The sequence below is a fragment of the Tetrao urogallus genome, assembly GCF_951394365.1.
Source record: "Tetrao urogallus genome assembly, chromosome: 7".
In the NCBI taxonomy this organism is placed as follows: Eukaryota; Metazoa; Chordata; class Aves; order Galliformes; family Phasianidae; genus Tetrao; species Tetrao urogallus.
Window position 1 is genome coordinate 24,589,681 of NC_136820.1, and position 20,715 is coordinate 24,610,395.

A 20,715-nucleotide genomic window follows, 5' to 3' on the forward strand; every position below is an offset into this window, starting at 1 on the left:
TCTGATGGGCTGGCAGAAATAAAATCATCTGAAATATTTATCTTTAATAGTATTTTTTAGAATTATTTACTGGTAGGAAAACTTGTAAGAAGCCATTTAATAATGGAACTCATAAATTATATTTCATTATATTAGGATTTGTGTGCACCTTAAAATAAGTTTGAATAAATTAATGAATGTATGATTTCTTTAGCCTTGCCTTTAGTCCATAAAGATGTGGAGTGTGAGCACAAAGGACTCTGTGAAGTCCGCCTTTGTACTTAAGTCCAGACAGAAACAAGAATAAAAGTACTGTTAATCATATTTGTGATCTCCTAGAGCTAGTTGAAGGAAAAACTGAGATTTCTTTTTCTGTAGATCCGTTGAGGTCCATTCTGACCCAAGCCATTCATTCACTGATGTTATAAAGAATTTGCAGCTGTTCTTACAGATTATCAGTTGGTAAAGTAACCTCTATCCATGTCATTGAATGTAATATTTTTTTTATATTATGGGAAATTAAATTTTTATCTGTTTCTTTTGAGCAAAGATAAGCTGAGTTGTAGGTGTGGTAGCTTGTGTTAGTACAGTGATAGACAGTTCCAACACAATTAAGCCCCAAATGAAATTCTAGAGTGGAAGCTAGAAAAAAAAGGGTTAGGTCTTCTACTGAAATGCTGCACTTTCCCCCCACAACAACGTGCATACTTTGTGTTTCAAGACCTGTGTTGTTCACTGTGCCTCTAACACTTTTATCATGAATCTGGGCATTATTTTTTGTGTTCACAGATACAATGCACATTAATTAGCTTTGTTTACCTAAGCATATTTTTTCTTAATTTCACAACAGTAGTTTTTGTAATTGACAAAGCAATTTGCTGCATGTGTGCTTTCTGCACCCCAGACAAATACTCTACATGTAATGCACCTTTCTTTCCAGTTCAGATTGTTAAGAAAAGAATTAGTTGTGACTAATTGCCAATTAATTTGCAGTGGTTTTAGGGAGGAGAGAGAAAAAAAACAATTGCACCTACTAATTAAAATTTGAAATATTCTGAAGTGTCATCTTTAGGTGTCTGTGGAATACATAATTTCCATTTTCGTTCTGCCCTGGATCTGTAACAACCCGAAGCTTGACAGCTCTATTAATTTAAAACCTCAGTGATACCTATTAGTACAAAACATGAAAAAAATGCCATTAATCATTTATTTTAATTTTGCAGCTCTGTCATTTTCTCAGTATGTTTAAAAATTATGATGACACCGTAATGTTTTCCAATCTACCTGTGTGAAGGGGAAACGGATCATACTACTTAGGAGAGAGACTGGAGTATATTATTAGAGTTTAATTAATGCCAAACTGATTAGATTTGATTGCACTCTGCACAATAATATTGTTAAGAAATTTGTTTAAAAGATGTGTTGCATAATGCTATATTTAAAACAACTGATCTAGACCTGAGAGATTTGACCAAAATGTCACATAATGCAAGTCTCAGGTTAATTTTTATACCACTGCCTACATTCAGTCACCCAGTACAGCTCTTGATCATCTACAAGAAGATAAAAGTGTTTGCCACTCCTGTGATACAGAAGTGTTGCATCCATCAATTTCCTGTAAAGGGGATGGCAAAGGAGCATCCAAACTGGAAAATCCTTTATACACTCAAACCTGTCAACAGCAAAATCTTGCTCATAACATGGAAAATAAATGACTATAAACTAGCAAATCCAATCTTTTTTTTTTTTCCCCCAGCTAGGCTTTAGCGTTTTTCTTGAAGAGTTTACTAAGGTTTTTGTTTACTTATTTGTTTTAAGATACTTTGAGGGTTTTTACCATCTCTTTATCCATAAAATACAGAGTTAATTTTTCAATATTAATTGAACTATTAAAAGCACAGCTGATTGTCTCCATTCTCGGTTTTATATTTTTAATTAGCATTGCAGCTTGTAATTGTATTTCTGTGCTAATAGTAAGTATTTAGGCATTCTGTGAAGTCAGAAGCATAGAGAGAGCTAGCACACACTGTCAAAATATTAGCATATATGCAAAACTGATTGACCTTAAAGAGATAGCTTTTACACTAAAAATGTTGATATTTGCAGCTTTTTATTGAGTGGATATGTTGTGTTAATGTGGCTTCGAGGCATATTTTGGAACTCTGACCTGCCCCAAAACAAATTTCAAATTAAGCATTTATAAATATAATTATGAATTTATAAATATTCTTCCTGCTCCTTTATAAAAAAATTCCAAGTAGAATGCAATACCTACTTCTTTCTCAAGAATTTTACTTTTTAATGAATCTTTTGTCCCTTCCCACGAATACATTGTTAGACACACTTTCTAGTGATAGAAAGGTGACTTCAAAATTACAATAGCAATATTTTTATGCTAAGCGTATTTACCAGATAGAGCAGTCCTTAAAGTTTCTATGATCGTGAATTCAAAGGCTATAATCTTGGCTTTGGTTAGTGAATGAGACTTTTTCCAGTGACTTCAACAGATTGAGTTGTAAATATATGTAGTATATATGTCTATAATATTGTATATGAGGCTTTCAATTAAAAAAAAAAAAAAAAGAGATCAAGATATATTAGCAATTCATGTGTCTATTTAATTTCTTCCTAAATGAAATTATGTTATTTACTATTTTTTTGTACTTTTAAATTTCTTCCAAATTTGTCAAATAGAAGTATTCTATTGCATTTTTCCTCTAGTTTCATTCACTTCTCTAGTTTATGTTTAAATTATCATCCGTGCTTTCAGTCAACTTGGATAAACGATCTCTAAAATGATTTTCAAGTATTCCTGACTATTTGGCATGAGTATGTTTATCTGGATATCATCAGCTGCTAAAAATGTTAGGTTATGGTTTGAACTTTTTGTGTGTTTATTTCTGACCACTCTCTTTTTCTCTGGTTTTGTGTGCACGTTGTGCAAGGAAATCACAGGTTCACCATAGAAGAATGAAAAGCAACAAACTATCGCATCTTATTCAGAGCTTTTTAAAGCTTTAAAAATTGTGCTTCTCATAATAAAGACACGATGTTACTTGCAGGAGAGAATAAATCCATATGATGAAAGTTAGTCTCTAGACATTAGATGAACACAGAATTTATACACAGTTATAAGCAGTGAGTTTGTTGAATATTAAGTAAATCAAATCTTGGTTGCTTGTAATTTAAGATTTTTTTTCCTCTTTTTATTTATTTTTATTTTTTTAATGTTTGTTTGTTAAGGGGTTTTGTGTGGTTGCTTTTGTCTCCATTTCAGTCTTGTTTAGAGCACTCTATGTGTTCAGCCCCACTTTACCTGCTACGCTATTTCTCTTTCTGAGACCCATCTTGAAGTTCGTACGTTCACTTGTCAACCACACTCACAACACCCTCTGCTACTATTGCCAGTATGCAAATAGGAGCAGCAACAAGAGTCTGGGACAGAAAGACATTGCCTGAAAGTCGTGAGAAAGACAAAGTATCTTTTGGGCAATGTTGTGCAATTGTACAGTGTCTATTATAAAAAGAGTGATCTTTTGTGACCCAAAGGTAAAATATATATGCAAATATATATATATATATTTCAGGATAATAAGTTATCAATGGTTATCATTGTTAACCAGTGCATTGTTAATTACACTATTGTGCATAAGTAAAAAATATACTTAGTTAACATTTTTTTTTTTCATTATTATTTTCAGAATGTAGAGTATATTATGTCATTGGATTGTGGCCAATTTACAAGAGTTGAAAATATGTCTCAGAAAAATGTATATAGGACTCCATCCTCATATGCATGAGTGGTTAATCTTGTTTGTGCAACTTGGCTGATCTCAGCTGATAGGATACAACATACTGAAGAGGTCATGTTCTCTGAAACAGATGGCTCAAGCCAAAAAAGAGCATGACAAATGATAAATACTTTCTCAATATGTAATTGCATTCACTCTCAGCAGCATTGAACAGCCCCAATCCAACATGCAATCTGTATGAGGTCTCAGGATGACCTCACCTCTTCATACTAAAGCCTTCTTTTGAGCTCTGCTCTTTTATTTATTTTAAGATGAAATTATTATGATTTACTTCTGAAAGAAATTCTGAAGACATTTCGGTTGCCTCATCATGGCCAAATCCTGTAATCTGCTTGAACCCTCATAACTCTCAAAGAATTCACTCACCGCATGTGCAGATTATTTCAGGTGTTGGTCCTCAGGATCAGGCTGATGTCATCATTATTCCTGAAACACAAAATATGTTTCATGAAACATATGAAAGTTAAAGAAATACTTGAGGCAATTTTTCAGGACTAGATCATCAGCTGGTTTAACGTGACATCAATGGAAAAATGCCAACTTACCCTGAGATTTGGCTTCCAAACTGGTGCCTGAAGAATTTTATGTGAGAAAATATGTTGATGCCAGTCTTTGAAAGCAGGAGTTATTTTCTGTGTGAAATTAATGTAGGTTGAAAAAAAAATAAAAACCTACTAAATTTGATACTAATGAAGAATCTTGACAAGAAGAGGTCACATATGAAGTTCAAGACTAGTGTACAAAGGTAGCATAAAAAAAAAAAAAAAGAATATTTGGAAAATAGCATAAAGGCTCTGAGTTAAATAAACTCTTATTCTGTTGGAATTTTTTGGTTTCCTTATATTGTAATGTAAATTTCCACCCCAAGAAATGTCCTGATCTATACTTTAATGAGCCTGTCCACGTGGCATACATTTTTTGTTTCATTACTATTAGTGAATGACAAGAGAAGGATATTCATTTTAACTTGAAAATGTCAGGTACGCACTTTAAGAGATATATATTTCCAGTTTTTTAATGAGGTGGTGTTTCTTTTGGAAAGAAATACCCATCTCTGATGTAGGTACTATGCAGATGACAACTGATATTTAATAAGTGATGGTTCTTGTATTAGTCGTAGTTCACTAAAGAAAATGTCTCGGATTGCTTTTGAAAAACTCTTAGCATCACTAGCCCAAAGGCAAGATGTGACCTTTTTATTACATAATGAGAATCATTTATTATCTTACAATGTATCTTAAAGTCACAGACAAAATGCCACTTTGATAATTGCTTTCAATTAGCTTTGAGCATAGCATACATTCATAAAATGTCTTCTCTAATTTAGACTTGAATTAGAGAAAATTGCAGACATAATCTACTTTAAGGTTGTCTCATATAAGGTGATTCGTAGTTTTATATCAAAGAAATCAAAAATGGGTGGCTTTAGAGCAGTCTTGCAAAGTGTTTTAAATAGGATTTTCAATATTTGAGTCTATTCTACTAATAATTAATGAACAAATTAGAATCCTAGTTCATCCTTTTTTACCCTTTTTATGTGTTAATTTTTTGCTTTCATTCATAGTGCTTATTTTGAAATTAAATAGTGTCCTGTGTTAGAAAACAGATACAGCTTGATTAGAAATGTAAACAGAGCATACAATGATACAGCCTCTATCTTAGTGATAGGCAACAGTTTGGTCTTTCATCATGTGTGTCCAACTTCTAAATTCTCATCTTCTATATATTCTATATTTTACATGTAAGTAAAATATTCAGCAGCATGCAGAATGTCCCACAGTCAAGAAGTAAGATCAGATATCAGCCTGCATCTTTTGTATACTATTTGTAACATTGATTGCATGTATAATTGAAAGTATTTGTGGTAACAATGATTATACATACATTGGCTTACTGAATATGTAGCATCATTCAAAAAAAACAAAGGTCTTTTTCTTTCCTTGATTGATTAAATGAAGGTTTAGAAATTGTATGTAAAGATGATTCAGACATTTCAGATACTTGTACATAGGAATTTAACTAGCTCAAGGGATAACTATGATTTTCTTCTTTCTTCCCTCAGATAAAAATTACCCACAAGAACCAAGCCCCTATGTTGATGGGTCCTCCTCCAAAAACTGGTCTTTTCTCTTCTATCATCAAAAGAACAAGGCACCACAGCAAGGAATAAGTGTGTGTAGTTTAGTTTTTAGAAAATCAATTAGCTTTGTTGGGCTTTGGAATATTTATGCTGGAAATCTTTCAAAAATTTTAGAATATCTTCTACTTGCAAATTCATGGATTTTCATTTAATAGTTTCTGTAACTGAGCTAATGTAAAACTATGCTATTAGAAAAAAAGTTATTGTCACAGGTTTGTAGGCATTTTGCATGAAGAAAGCAGATGTTTACATAAGATGATACAGCATTTTTTTTGTTGTTGTTGTTGCATGAAGTACCATTTATTAATCTATGGGATAATTCTGCCATGGAATATAGGAAGAGAATGCCATGGGTAATTTGATTTTCTCTCCTTTGCATTTCTATTTTTTTGTGTGTGCTTTTTTCTATTATAATGATCATTTGCAATAAGTTCAGTAGTGTCTCTTGAATCAAACATCTCCACATCAATAACCAATGAGACCTGGTTCAGAGTAAAGTTTATTACTGGTCTCATTAACTTTTACTTATATTTTATCATTTGTTTCTACCCTGAGAATATTTTTATTCAGCTAAGTATTCAAATCTTAAATCTTATTCTGATAACTCCTATGTATCTAACTGTACCTGCTGAAAACTTAAAATTCATTGTATGCAATATTCAAATGATTATGATTATTCTTGTGTAGGTTTTTGCAAGACTTGAAGTTTGAGTAAAAATTATCTGGTTAAAGAGATCATTCAAAGATTGAAGATAGTAGTATTTGCAAAAGTAGCTATCAGTGTCATTTGTTGAAACACTAGAATCATTTTCATGAGCAATACATCTCTGGAGCATAGCAAACTTTAAATCATTCTGCATTATTGACCAATAGTATTGCATGTATGCACACAAATAACCAAAGCTCATGCTTAATAAAGTGCATTTCCCACCAAAGATTTAGTGAAGGATACTTCAGAGAAATAGGTTAATTCCTAACTAATCAAGATCACTGGAGTAGACTCACCTCTGAAAATTTAGAGTTCTTTTGATTATGTCGGCAATGTCCTGACAAATGTTGGGATGGGAAAAAAAAAAACCATTAAATTGCAAATAAATAATTTTCATTTATTTCATAAGCTGATAAACACATATTCTAAATATTGAAACATACATAGTTTAAACATTGGAAAATTAAATATATGTCTAATTTTATTTTAATTATTATTTATATATCTATGCTATCCATAGTTTACTTGTCCTCTGAATTAATATATTAAGGAAAGGATAAACTGGTATCCATTTCCCTTTTGTAGTCTGTTGCCTGGAATAAAAACATCTCTGGTAATAAATTTGGGGGAAACAATTTTCCAGATTTTTACTTAGCCCTCTGAGAGACTTCCTAACAGCTTAGAAATCATAATACAGGGATTTGTCTGAGGTTTGCACAACATTGTCTAATGTTGAAGGGAAGTCCAAGAATGGCAACTTTTTTTAGTCTTGCATATCAACAGGCTCAAGCAAAACTTCTGTGCAGTCTTAACATTGTTCTTTGCTCAGAGTGAGCTGCTTCTCATCTCTGCATGTCTTAAGTTCTCAGAAATTTCATCAAAAAAAGACAGAAAAAGTAAAACTTTGCGTGAAATGCATGATTTCCCATTTTTATCAAGATTTTTAAATGTTAATGTTTATTAAATCTATTTTTCTATTGATTCATTCCTCCATCAGAAAATATTATTTGATTGTTCTGTAGTGCACGATACTGTGCATGTACTTAAAGTTGATATAATTTCTTCCTCAGTAAGAATTCAACAGAACCCTAATTTATATAATAGACGCCGAAATAAAAGTCAGTATATAGTTGGTAACTCTTATGATTTTGAAATATACAATCAGTGTTCTGTAAACATTAGGAGGTAAATACTGATTAATGTTATGTTCAGCATTAGGTAGAAAAATAGGGGGTTAATTATTTGCTAAAATTAAGATCTTCTAGTTCCCCATTCTTGGGTCCAGTGATGGGTCCAATTAGTTACCATACTAGCGAACTCCTTTTTTTCCAGTGCATTGCAAGCTTACAAACACAAAAGTATTCAATGCACATGTTGACTGCAAATATATGTGATTATAGAAGTAACGATATCTGCAAAGAGAAGGAACTTGCTGACATAATATTACATAAAGTGCACATTGGTTTTATGAAATTATAGGTGTTATATAGAGGTTATAGGTGATATTTTCAGATAATTTGACATAGGATTTTCTACCAATGCTCTTAACTTTTTGTGGCAAAGATGTGTTTAATGTTAATATATAATGTTCTCTGTGATTATCTCATGAACATTGTAACTTTGAAAACAAATAAAAAGATACATAAGCTATTCTTTAATAATGTATGCAATTTTAAAAGTGCCAGTCTGAATAGCAAATTGTTCACAACATGCTTTTTCATATAAAGAGGAATAGATGGTTAATCATGTAATCACAATTACATACAGTTCTGATTAGTTGTATAAAAGGTAAATCCAGATGCATTTGTCAGTTTGTATCAATTCTTATGGTAGCAAAGTATAATGGAGCAGCTATTATACTACACATTGACACATGATATCAGTGACATCCTGTCTGTCTGTAAATTGTGTTTGTTTATTTGTTTACAGTGGTCTCTAATAATATAAAACCATGATCAAGCTGAATGTGTTGATGAAAAGCTTAGAGCACATAAAACATTCTATGAAAGGAAATGTTTGGTGTAATGAAAGAGAATTTCTTTTTTTTTTTTTTCTCTTGCACTTCAATGTGTGCAGAACTAGCAATGTAAAGTTACATTTTTGTATAGGAAGTGAAGCTATGAATAGATGTACTGTTATGTATGTATAGATGAACTGTTCTTATATTGACTGGATATTAAGAGTAGTACCTGTAAACCTTCCACAGTTTACAGTGAGGTATTCCTTAAGGTCTCATTAATGACATTTACAACGTGAGTGGAAATTATAACAATGTAGAAATTATGTCTGGCACTGAATTGGCAAAATTTTCATCTCCCTAGTAGGATGTTGCAAGTGGCCAATGCGCTGAGGAAAGCATCACTTTCAATTCACTTCCTATTAAAGTCAGAATTCGGTGCAGAGACTAATACAGTGTTACTGCTTCCAGTGCTTGCAAGGTATTTATATGTATGCCGTCACAATTATTTAAAGCTGGGGGTTAGATGTCATGTTTTGTGATTATTGGAGTATGTATGCGTACACTAGATCAGGTAACGTGCTAATACACTTAGGACTTTGATGATCTAAGAAACATTTAATATTAGTTTCTGAAACAAGTAGATGACCTATAACATAGTCTCATTCTTATCAACTCTGTTTTATTACATGTAAGTCATACCAATGATTACCTAATATTTAAAATTATCTATTGCAAATAAAGTCGACAAGTCATCATGTTTGAAAATATCACTGAAAGAAGTAATTACAGTCAGAGTATCTGTGTTTGATGTTATAAGAAACTAAGAGAAAAACATCCTTTTTTAAGTGTGGTTGATTTCTTTTGCTGTTTCTGTTGGTTTTATTTTGTTGGTTTGGTTTTTGTTTTTTGGGTTTTTTTTTGTTTTTTGGTTTTTTTGTTTTGTTTTTTTGTAGTTGATGTTTTTCTTTTATTGCTGAGACTATGGATGTTCAGACATTTCCAACAAGCTTGTCTATTCGCGATTTAAGATACTAGCAATATTCTGTAAGTTATTTCAATCCCAACTTGTTACTGGGACTTATAACTTCGGCAAAGATCGTAGGAAGGAAGACTTCCTGGGAAGCAGCCACTTTAAAGGAGTGTATCCATCACCTGTCTGGAGAAGACTAAAGGAAATGGCTGCAAATCTGGGAAAAAAAAAAAAAAAAAAAGAAAAAGAAAAAGAAAAAGAAAAAGAAAAAAAATCCAGAATAATTACCTCTAGACAAGAAATTCAGGGAAGAACAGAGATGAACTCTGCTAAGCAATGAAAAAAAAAAAACAAATGTTAAAAGTGATATGCAAAAAAATGTACAAAACACACCACAAAAATTGTGTGGGGCCAGAGAGGCCAGGTAAAGTTATTTGAGACTAATGAGAATTGATGTGCCAACAAAATTAATTACATTAATCTGGAGTCTTGTTCTACTTAGAATGAGGGATGTGGATGGTGTTGTTGTTTTTTGTTTATTTTTTTTCTTTTGTGGGGAGTGTCATAGGAGTTAGATCCAAGTGGAACCTCATTCAGCCTTTCCAGTGAAGGGAGAAAGATTTGTGAATGAAAGAAAGATATGTAATATCTTATATATAATTGTATGGGAACTGCTGAGTCACGGCCTGAACCACTGATTGATCACCTGAGGCAAGGACTAAGTCAGACATGGGAGCACAGGTGAAGGCAATTCACCTGTGTGACTGGAAGGGGTGGAGCCTGGCTGTACCTCTCTTAGACCTCATTTAAGGGCTGATTGCCACGGAGGAAAGATCTCTTTCTGGAGATCTCTGGTGTTTTCTGATGTGAGCCTAGGACATGGGTGAGCATTTCATTTTTGATTGTCTTCCATCATGGTAATCTTTCCAAATGCAAACCTGTAAAATACCATCCTAACCACACTATTCTTCTAACTGTGCTTTTGTTAACTGTACATATAATTAAACAGGTGAAGAATCTTCTAGGCTGGGTGCTTTCATAATTTGGAAAAAAAAAAAAAAAATTGGCCTTGCTTTTACGTAAGTTGTGCAAAACTGCTACACAGTTAGCAGGGAAGTTAATAAATGAATTTAGAAAGCTGAGGTGGTTACAAGAAGAACTGCTCCATGTTTTATGCAAGAGTGGTAAAGAATATGCCAACCTCTTGTCAGATAATTGCTACTTGTCTCTAGCTCTACGAGGTCTGAAAGCATTTTGTTTTCCTTGTATAAAAGGAAGGAAACTTCTTGTGGTCCTGTTGAGGTGAGTAAAAGCCTTGCAGTACCCCTGGCTGGAAAATAAATCAACATGCCAGATCTGGAAGTTACCTCTCCATTAAAGAGGTATAAACTAATAGGTGAACATTCGTGGCACATGAGGATCTGAGGACGAGCTGTGCAGGAATGCTCATTTGATGGTGCAAGCTCTGTCCAGGTTTGTCAAAGTTATTTGTTTTCTGTCAAACCTGCTCTTCTTCTATGGAGGGCCTGCTGGATTATGTATCCTAGTTAGCAATCAGTTGCTGGATATTATGTTAATTTTTAAATAAGCACATTTGATCTCTCCTGTGAAGTTGTTCTGTGGCCAATGAGCCTTTTGGAAGAATACAATATTTGGGGCAGGAAAATTTAAACAACTTGTTGTCAGATAGCTTTTTACTTGGATGCAGCAAAAGTATTGTCAAGTTCATAGTGGTTTCATGGAGCCCTGTGCAGGAATAGGGTTGTTTTATTACTGTGCCCACTGCAGCATCATTGAGCCATTTCCAGATTTCGTTCTTTGTGAAACTAGTTTCTGCTTTTCAGCAAGTCCTGCACCTCTTGTAGTGCCTGTTCCAGTTGGGGCTGAGAGGACAGGAGAAGAGTAGTCACATTAATGTAGTAATGAGTATCTTGGTAGGTACCATTGCCTTTGCAGGCATAGAGTGAAATTGAAGTGTGGCTTCAGTATCTTTCAGGAGAAAAAGAGCAAAGGAAAAAATGAAGTAGAAAATCTCAGTACCATCACTTCTTTCAGAAAATAATAATGCATTATAATGTATCTTGCATAGTAGTAAAGTTTTGTTTAAGTTATTTAAGTAGCAATTACTGTATTTGTGTGTGTGTGTGGTAGGGGTATGGACAGACCTTTCCCATTATCGGTTTATCTTAATTTAACAAGAATAGCTGAAGAAGGTAAACTTCTACATTGACCATCAGCTCCATTTTGTCAAACTGCCCTACAGTTTGAAGTTATAAATAGGTATGTTGTAAGCATGGAGAATTTCAGCATGGTGGTATTTCAGAGACTGCTTCCTTTCTTTCTGATTCATGATTCAAAGAGAGTACATGAGAAGCACCTCAGGGCGCTCTTTAAATATGACTTATGCGAAGAGTAAGTGATAATCACCAGGCTTTCTTATTTATAGAAAGGTGGTAGCTATACTGATGATGAAGCAGGAGTTTCATAGTGAACATTAGGAATTGTCAGGTCTGAGTGGGAAACAAAGATTTGGAGGCTTTTTTTATTGTCAAAAGTTAATAATGGCTAAAAATAAATACTTAGCTGCTGGCTGACCTACTTGAAGTAAATGTGATTTGTTTATTTATTTAACTGAAGTTCATACATTCTGTGAAGCAACATATCAATTTGCTCTAATCGGTAGCTTTTCTGGACAGGGAAGTGAATGCTGCTTACTGTCTGGGTGAAATATTTATGGTCCTTTTTTTTTTTTTTTGCTTGTCAACAAGAAAATACAAGTTGTCAATCTGCAGGCTTGTCAGTCTATTTACATTAACTGAGGAAAAAAATCACATCTGTGGACAGATAAGAGGTGATTTATATATTTCTTAGTGAGACTATCAGATTTTGCAAAATGAGGATTACTGCTGTCCTTTCTACCCAGCTGTTGGGTTGTCTGTTGCAAAAGGCGTAGGTGTCATCCCATAAAATTGTAATAACAAAGGGAGAATGTGGATTTTTTTTCATGTGCATTTGTGAATGAGTGAATTCCAATCCTTTTCTCCTGCTCTAAAATTACAAAGAATACAATTTTGATTTAGAGATGAGTGTCCTTTGTCTATGGTGTATGTGTAAGTAATCAAGTGAAGGAAGATCTGTTCTATTTGACCTGAGCTTTACTTCCATTTGTTTAAATTCAGTCCATCAGGTGCATTAGTGAAAGAAATGCCACCAACTTTTTAGTTCTAGGTAGTTTGGGAGGACTTGTGGGTAAAAATGAGCTATAGTAAGTTTTACCCCAGAGCAGTATATACACATGGATTAAGGAATTTTCACCTCTTTTACACCAATCAACAATGATTTTTTTTTATCATTCTTTTTTCAATCTGTTAATGGTTCAACTGTTGACATGTGCAAGCAGTTTACATGAGGCTTGTAATGGACAGCTGTCCATTCTGTAAAGTCAAGCCTTGCACTGACAAGAGAATTGAGAGCTTCATATTTTGTCACTAGATCTGGTCAACAATATTCTTATCTGTTTCGCAACGATACACAGAACTGTACAAAGGCACACATCTTACTCAACTGATGTAATTTTCCCCTATTTTCATTTCAGAGAAAAATCAGGCTTGCCACTTTAAATATAAACATGTTTTTACTCTTGAATGTCAAATGGAAGTGTAAGGTTTTACTTCATATTGGCATTTTATTAATGCAGCTATTAACTAATATTGTAATATAAGTGGCATATTTTGTTTCAATCTCAACGTAATTTTAATTCCTGTAAGAGAATGTGAAAATGTTTAACGTTTGTTCAAGCTCCTGAAATGAAAGTTTAGACTTCACACTGCTGTAATTGTCACCAGACTAAAATGCTAAAAGTGAAATTCTAGTCTTTAAGTTACATCTCTGCATTTTTATTATTTAAGTACATGAGAGAGTTATCTTTGAGGAGATTTGTTTTATTCATAGTTCCTCCTGTTTCAGATGAATTTATCTATATAGGTCTATCTTCTCCCTGAAAGAAAACGGGTAATGAGATAAGTTAAAAGTCAAGATTTTTCTTAATAATTCTCTCAACTGACTGTTTATAAATAAAATGGAGTGGGCAGACAGTTAAAGAAGGAAAACCTCATTACTATAGGATTATAATTTAAGTATTATAAAGTGAAAAACAGATAAATTGTTGGACTGCAAAATAAGTTATTGACAAGACATATTTGGAGCAATACTTCCTTTTAAGGTACCAAATACACTGTAAGTGAATGGACAGAGTTGTTGGATCATAATGGTAAAGGCACATGTGTATTACTATAATTCATGAAATCCTACAGTCCTCAGTGTGTCATTTAAACTTTAGGATGAATTGTTGGCTAATACTGTGTGATAACTAATCTATGAAAGTTTTTCACTTCACAGTTACTTAAAACGTGTAGGCTGTCTACAGTTCTGCTGCCTCTCTTCTGGTCGCTGCACCTTTATCACAAAAAAATGCTAGAATATCTAACCCAGTAGATATACTGTTAAAATACTTGGTGCAACAAAACCAATGGTTTTATTTTTATTGTCTTGGGATATGAGGTAAGTGGATTCACGTGAAGTTAATGGGGCATTAAGAAAATGTCATGTTACTTCAGTGCAAGATAAGGTTCTCTTCTTCTGATGGGAATCCTGTCACTTTGTCAGATATATCAGTTTTCTCTGCCAAAGAGTTAATACTGTATGTGAGATGATATATAGTTTTTCCTCGGTGTGCCTGCTGAATCTTGGGCAAAAAAATAAATCTTATGGCAGATGCCAATTACTCCCTGTTGGTCTGTGCGTAGAAATGTGTGCTATCATGACAGCTAGTCAAGCATTCAAATATGACCAGAACAGTTGTTTTCTCAACTGAGAGCAAGGCAGAATACTGGGGATCAGATGCACTGAAGCAGAAGGAAAAAATAGAAAAGGGGAGCAGGGTGTGGGTGGGTGGAGAAGAACTGTTAGAAAATCAGAAATGCGTTAAACGTTATGGGTTTCTTGAGTGACATCTATCTAAAAATAGAAGAGTACGAACAGGTAATAAATACTTAACCAAACTTGCCACAGGTTACTCTTCCTCTGCAAATCATTTGTGCTACTATATAATCTCAAATGCAGTGAAAAGGTATAAATATGAAGCAGTTCCCAATTATTTTTACTGTGTATTTCCCTTACAAAACACAGCAAAATGGCATGCTGTGTAAAAGCAGATTTGAACAAGTGCAACAAAATAGCATTATAAGAAACCTCAAACAACTTTTGATCCAAAACCACAGGGCAAGGGGGTCTTGAAGAAATAAGATGTAATGTATTTTATGTCTCAGGGGGACTTTTAACTAATTAGCTAAACCTTAGCTTTAATGGTTTATAAAGAAATTTGGACAATCATGTGAAACAGACCTCATCAGAGCATGCAGAGACAGTTTTGTAAGAATGAAGATTGTTTTGCCTGATCTGGTTCCCCTTCTGTACACAATCTCCTCAAAGTATGAGAGCTGCTCCAAAAGTAATCCCTCCTACTTTATTATATTGGCTCACAACATCAGAGCCAGATGTTGGTGGTATAGCAGGTGAGACTGGGCCTTCCCACCAATATTCCTTTTAGTATTGTTGTCAGCAAAGGAATGGTCTGACAAAAAAAATGGTGTCTGACTTGGAATCCTGTAGGAAGTAAATATGTGGAATTGAATTTCTCCTTGCAGGAAAAAATACTGCTTCTATTCATCAATACTTGCTGAGCATTTATGGAGAAAAAAAGTGGGTGTGATCTTAGTAAGGCTGTGGCTAGCGCATTTTCAGTAGTGGTGGCAGTGATGTGAAAGACAAGCAATGTTCAGGATGGCCATGCACAACTGTCATGCTGTGCAGGAGTGTCTAGTCAGCTCATTCATGTGAATTGCCTATGTTGAAAGGGTGTTTTGTAGCCAAGAACTTGCTCTATCAAATACTGTTACTGTATTCTGTGTATCTGTTGTGGTCTTCATGGAAATAAATAGGAAGCATTATTTTCCAAGCAACCTGTGTAGATGTTCCTCAGTGAGAAGCGACTTTTCTGTAAGATACATAAACACAGCAGCAGTCACTATTTAATTCATTTTTTCTCAGTTAAAACACTTCTCTCAGTACAGCAAGAATAACTAATACTGAACAATTAATCATGTAGGAGGTGCAGATGATACAGATAATCTGTCATTCTACTTCTGATATTTCCATATCTATCCATTTGAGAGCATTTTAAGTCTTAATATAGAGTGGGGCACTAAGTCATAGCTTTGGCACTCATGCTCGAAATATTATAGCCTTGTCTGAGATAACATGGAAGTACTGATAAAGAAGTGAAATCCCAACTCTACTGAAATCATTGGTTTGCTGTTGCCATTACAGTCATTGTTTTATCCCTGGTATATTGTGGTAAAGCTCAGAACATCATCAAGAGAAACGTCTGCAAAGAAGTTTTAGAAAGAGGTTGAGAAATTTTGAGTATTCACACATCATAAAGCTTACTGACCCCTTGTATCTGAGAAGTTTCACCCTGCTACTGGTCTGTAACACAACTCTCATTTTGGCTGTGTAATGTAACAACAAGGTTGAGTGCCCATAAATAGTTACTTTGAGCCTAGCTCTTAGGACTTGTACATTCAATGAAATATTGACTTGGTATCAAATTTTGTATCTTTTCCCTAAGTGGTCCCCACACAGTGCTGCCAAACCATGTCTATGTTTACAGCATAACTCAACCCACTCCTAATTATTTTTTTCCTAAAGTAGCTAGCTGCTGCAGTTGGATTTCTTGTCTTTTATGCCTAGAACAGCAGTGACACATAGTGAGTCAAGACTTTACCGTGCTTAAATCTTTCATGCTAGGTGCTATTAAAAAAAAAAAAAAGTTTTTTTTTTTTTTTAAAAAAAGGAGGTATGTGTACAAACCTTGATTACAAAGTGATACATCAGAGGTATGCAAACTGTGTATGAAGTAGTCACTCTCTTGCATTTACATACAGCTTTCTGTTTTCAGTATCTTTTAATGTCTGTACACTTTTGACCACTGTTTTGTCATACTTGATGGTTATTGTGCATCTTCAAGCTCAAGCTACCCCAAGATACAAAGCCGATCTCACAGCTCATTCATTTCAGACTGTTTACAAGCTGAAGGCACCTTCTGTGTCAGTCTGCATTAGTAGGTCACAGGTTCTATGGCCAGGTAAAGGAAAGCACTGCCTGAAAAATAGCCTGGGTTTTGGCTGCTTTCTCAGCCTGCTTTCCAAAGCAAGCATCATATTTGAATCTATGTAATACTGATGACTCTGATTATCCTCTCTAATACACTCTCCTGCCTTGACTTCTTTTACGAAAGCTGAGGAAGAGTATTTAAAATTAGTTTAAAGGCTTCAGTGTGTATTAAATGCCATCTTGACCGAGGCTTTTTTAAATAACTTGTAGGTAGCTGCAGTCCTTCCTGCTTTAAATTTTCCTGGATAGCTAATGCTTTTTCTCCTAGACTTTCTTAATGTACAAACAAAAGCTTCAGAGAAGACCTTGTGCAATATTTTTACTTTTTTTTTTTTTTTTTTTTTTGACAGGGAAATGGTTAGAAATTGATGTATTTTTCCTTTCTCTCACAGGCCAGGTAGTGTTTATAGAGGAAGCTATGAATTAAAAGTGATTCAATAATATTTATCCCAAGATTCCTATGATATTATTTTATTATACTCTGTTCCCTGAATAAAAGTATAAAGGAAATATCAGTATTGCTCCATTCTGCCAACTTTGCCTGCTGCCTTGAGTGGTCCTTCATTTCAGCAGTATAGGTTGCAAAGTCTGTCCACCTGCTCCCAAGGGTAACTTACCCATTGTAGGAGGTAGCCTAACTTCAGCTGAACAGCTCTCTTTTTGAGGAGTAAGGCTTATTCAACACTTGTGTCAGAAATGTTTTAGTAAAGTTAAAGTGCTTTTACTTTTTTTTTTTCTTCAACGACATTGAAATCCTAAGTTTAAGATTATTTTACTTTGACTCTTATAGATTGAACCTCACAAATCCTTACTGAGAAATCACTTCACTCAAAGTTCCTATTGGGCCATGTTGTGATCTTGCCCCTACTGCATTAGTGGTATTCAGTTTATTCCAAAGAGGAACTTCTTGTTGATGTACGTGGCATACATTATTTAAGGTTTTACTTGAGGAAAGCTACAGAAGTATCACTGCATATTTTGAAATTTGTTATCTTATACTTTTACAGTAATGTTTAGGTGTCTCATTTTAATGAACAAAACAAAAAGTTCTTGCCTGCAAAATCCACAGCACAATTGGCTGATTTCACCAATTAAACCCCTCCTTCACCACTGGCATGAGTTGGGATCTAACCTGAGATTTGTGGATGTACTAGTTTGTTCACTCCCTGCAAGCATTTGTTCATTTACTGCCATGCAGATAATACATCACATTTCACAGCACAGCAAGTTTAATCAGGAGATGTCATCATTAATTTGTACTGATATGCACTGATGGACAGGGTTTTCCAGGAGCATGAATAGATGTTTATCAAACGATCATCAATTCTGAAGAAGAAATGGTGCTATCCCCTTTTTGTTTTACAGCATCTGCTTTATCATCTGCTCACAGGAGCATCTTTTTTTTTTTTTTTCCTCTCTCCTTCTCTGGGTTTCCCTTTGTAGTTGTCACAGCTTCATTTATTTCTGCTGTTTTCTAATTCCTTTAGGATAAATGTCTGAACAGTGTGCTTGATTTATTAAACCATGTTGTGGGACTGAAATAGTTAACAATGTCAAGACGAGACTAAATACTACAATCCGTATTTGGTTTCTGGTGCTTTCCTGTTATTTACAAAGTGTTTCTTTGTGTATTATAAATAATTTACAATTCAAAGTGCTGGAAAGCCAAAGTCAAATTTATTTCATTTGCTAATGTTTCCACAACGTAATGCAAAGCATAAAAACTATTGTAGCTCTATAGCTTAACAAAATGTCTGTTAGGTAAGCACAAAAAAATAGGAGAAAAAGAAAGGATTCTTATAATAGTAGGTTAAGTAGTATTGTTAGTTGTGCAGTCCTGCAGTGCCTGCTAAGGCAAAATTCTGAATTTAAGGACACCAAGGTTAAATCTTTAACATGCAAAATTTGTTATCTCTCAAGTTCATTGTGTTGTTGCTTTGTGGAGTTGTGAAGAGGGAATAACTCTGAAAGTTAATCTTGGAGAATAATTACAACTTTAATGAAATAGAAACCACAAATAAAATAAAAAAAGTCACAGAAATCAAAATTTTGTAACTGATATAACAGTAACTATGCATTATGCATATGCAGCTATGCTCATCCACTTTAAGCTCCTTGTGTTCCTGTTAGCTTCACTGGTTAGTCTATACTAGTCTAAAGGATCTGATAGAAGCAGTGAATAGTTGAACACTTTCAGTACTTTACAAAATAAGCACTAAAATGCATTTCTTTGTTTTTTGAAGGAAAATGCTCCAAATCTTACTGCTAAATAGCAAGGCAGAGAGGCAGGAAGAAAAAGAAAGAAGCTGTTAATCTTGGGGCAAGGGGAAAAGGGGAGCCTAAAAGATTTAACCTAATATGTGCATAGGAATTATCCCATGTCAAGATAAGTGACCTCATCAGAAGACTTGCCAGAAGAGGTCAAGCTCCACTTCCGGCTTTTTGGTAAAAAGATGGATACCAGTTCTGTCCCACGCATGCACACCAAATTAATCACTTTAATGGATAGTAAAGTTCAGCTGAAATAAGATGTGAAATATATCTGTGTCTGATATATGATTTTTAAACTTATGTGTAACTTTTGTATTACAGTGTCAAATATTGACATAATCAAATACCTGCAGAATTTTTGCAGATAGATAAAGTGTAGTTAGAGATCTCTCTATATTAAGTTTATTCTAACAAAATAATCTTAGCACTGACACTGGGTAATCAGTCAGATGTATTTATTATCCATCAGTTATACACTGTCTTCTCATGCTGAATGATCACTTTTTACTTTACCTACAAAAGCTGATGTAAAGAATCAGTATGTTCATTGTTAAAATCAGCCTGCCACGTTTAATGTAGCCTAACAGCTTCATGCAGCAGCATCAAGGAGGAAGGGGAAAAGAATCAATGCCCAGAAGGAATTTTAGGAAATAGATCATCAGATTGACATTTTGGCACTGGGGATAGCTCTCTAGCTGAGGTGAATAGGAGTAGTTGCCTCCGAGTCAGCAGAGTTATTTATTACCAGCTGAAAGGCTAGCTCCAAAGCAGTGGTGCCCTGGCCCCATGAGAGGACGTGTGCTACTCTTGGTGAATACAAATGGGATGAGCCTTTTAAACAGACCAGAGTGGAGGTTTAGTGTGTGTGTGCCATTTGGCACACGGTCTGTTTTCTGAAGACTGAAAATTTGCAAATTTGGAGAAAGAATTAAACTAGAGGAGTAAGGAGGTTGGGGGTAGATAGGGACCAGATTATTTTTTTGTTTAAAAAAAAAAAAAAAAGCTTTACGAACAAGGTTGACTGGTAAGTCAACCCTTTAATCGATTGGGATAGAGCTAAAGGCACTTGCATGGTGAGAGATGGCCTCAAACAGTTTCTACCTGGAAGGACCTCTACACTCATCCTCCGACTTCTAGCAGAAGTCTCTTAAGCAAGGCCAGATACACTGGTGGATGGTACCTTGCTCTTTCCAAGATGCATTTTAAATATAGTTTGGAGCAAGCCTAGAGTGTGTTCTTGGGAAGAAATTAGTAAATGAAGTGCTGTTATTTTAGGGAATAAAAGCCTCAGAGTGAATTGATGGGTCTCGTGGGAGTATTCTAATGGGCACCAGAGGAGTGAGGAGGTTGTTCATATGCACCAAGATAAGCAAATCTTTGTACCAGGCCCCAGCCTCACCTCACAGACCCTCCTCTCCCTTGCCACCAGATGGGTCAACTAAGAGGTGTCTGAAGGGAGCAAAGAAACCACTGCATTTATGCTGCAGCAGCTCAACTGCTGATAAAATACCCTGGTAAATATAATGATGTTCTTAAATAGTTTATTTAATAGGAAAATTCAAAGTTTTCTAAAGTGTATTTGATACCATTGTCCTTTTAATGTTTTAGCTTAATAAAAGGAGTCCCAGTATGTGAAGTGGG

At 34.5% G+C, this 20,715-nt stretch overlaps 1 protein-coding gene across 4 annotated transcripts in view; it reads left to right on the forward strand.

Moving 5' to 3' along the window:
- Nucleotides 1-5,961, forward strand: part of DGKB (diacylglycerol kinase beta) — a gene marked incomplete at both ends in the record, with an annotated part of 296,833 nt that extends 290,872 nt beyond the window's left edge. For all 4 annotated transcript variants that reach the window (XM_079538393.1, XM_079538395.1, XM_079538394.1 and 1 more), the window contains one exon: nt 5,854-5,961. In XM_079538393.1, the coding sequence (XP_079394519.1) occupies nt 5,854-5,961 (108 nt within the window). The remainder of the gene's footprint in view (nt 1-5,853) is intronic.
- Between the last annotated feature and the right edge of the window lie 14,754 nt (nt 5,962-20,715).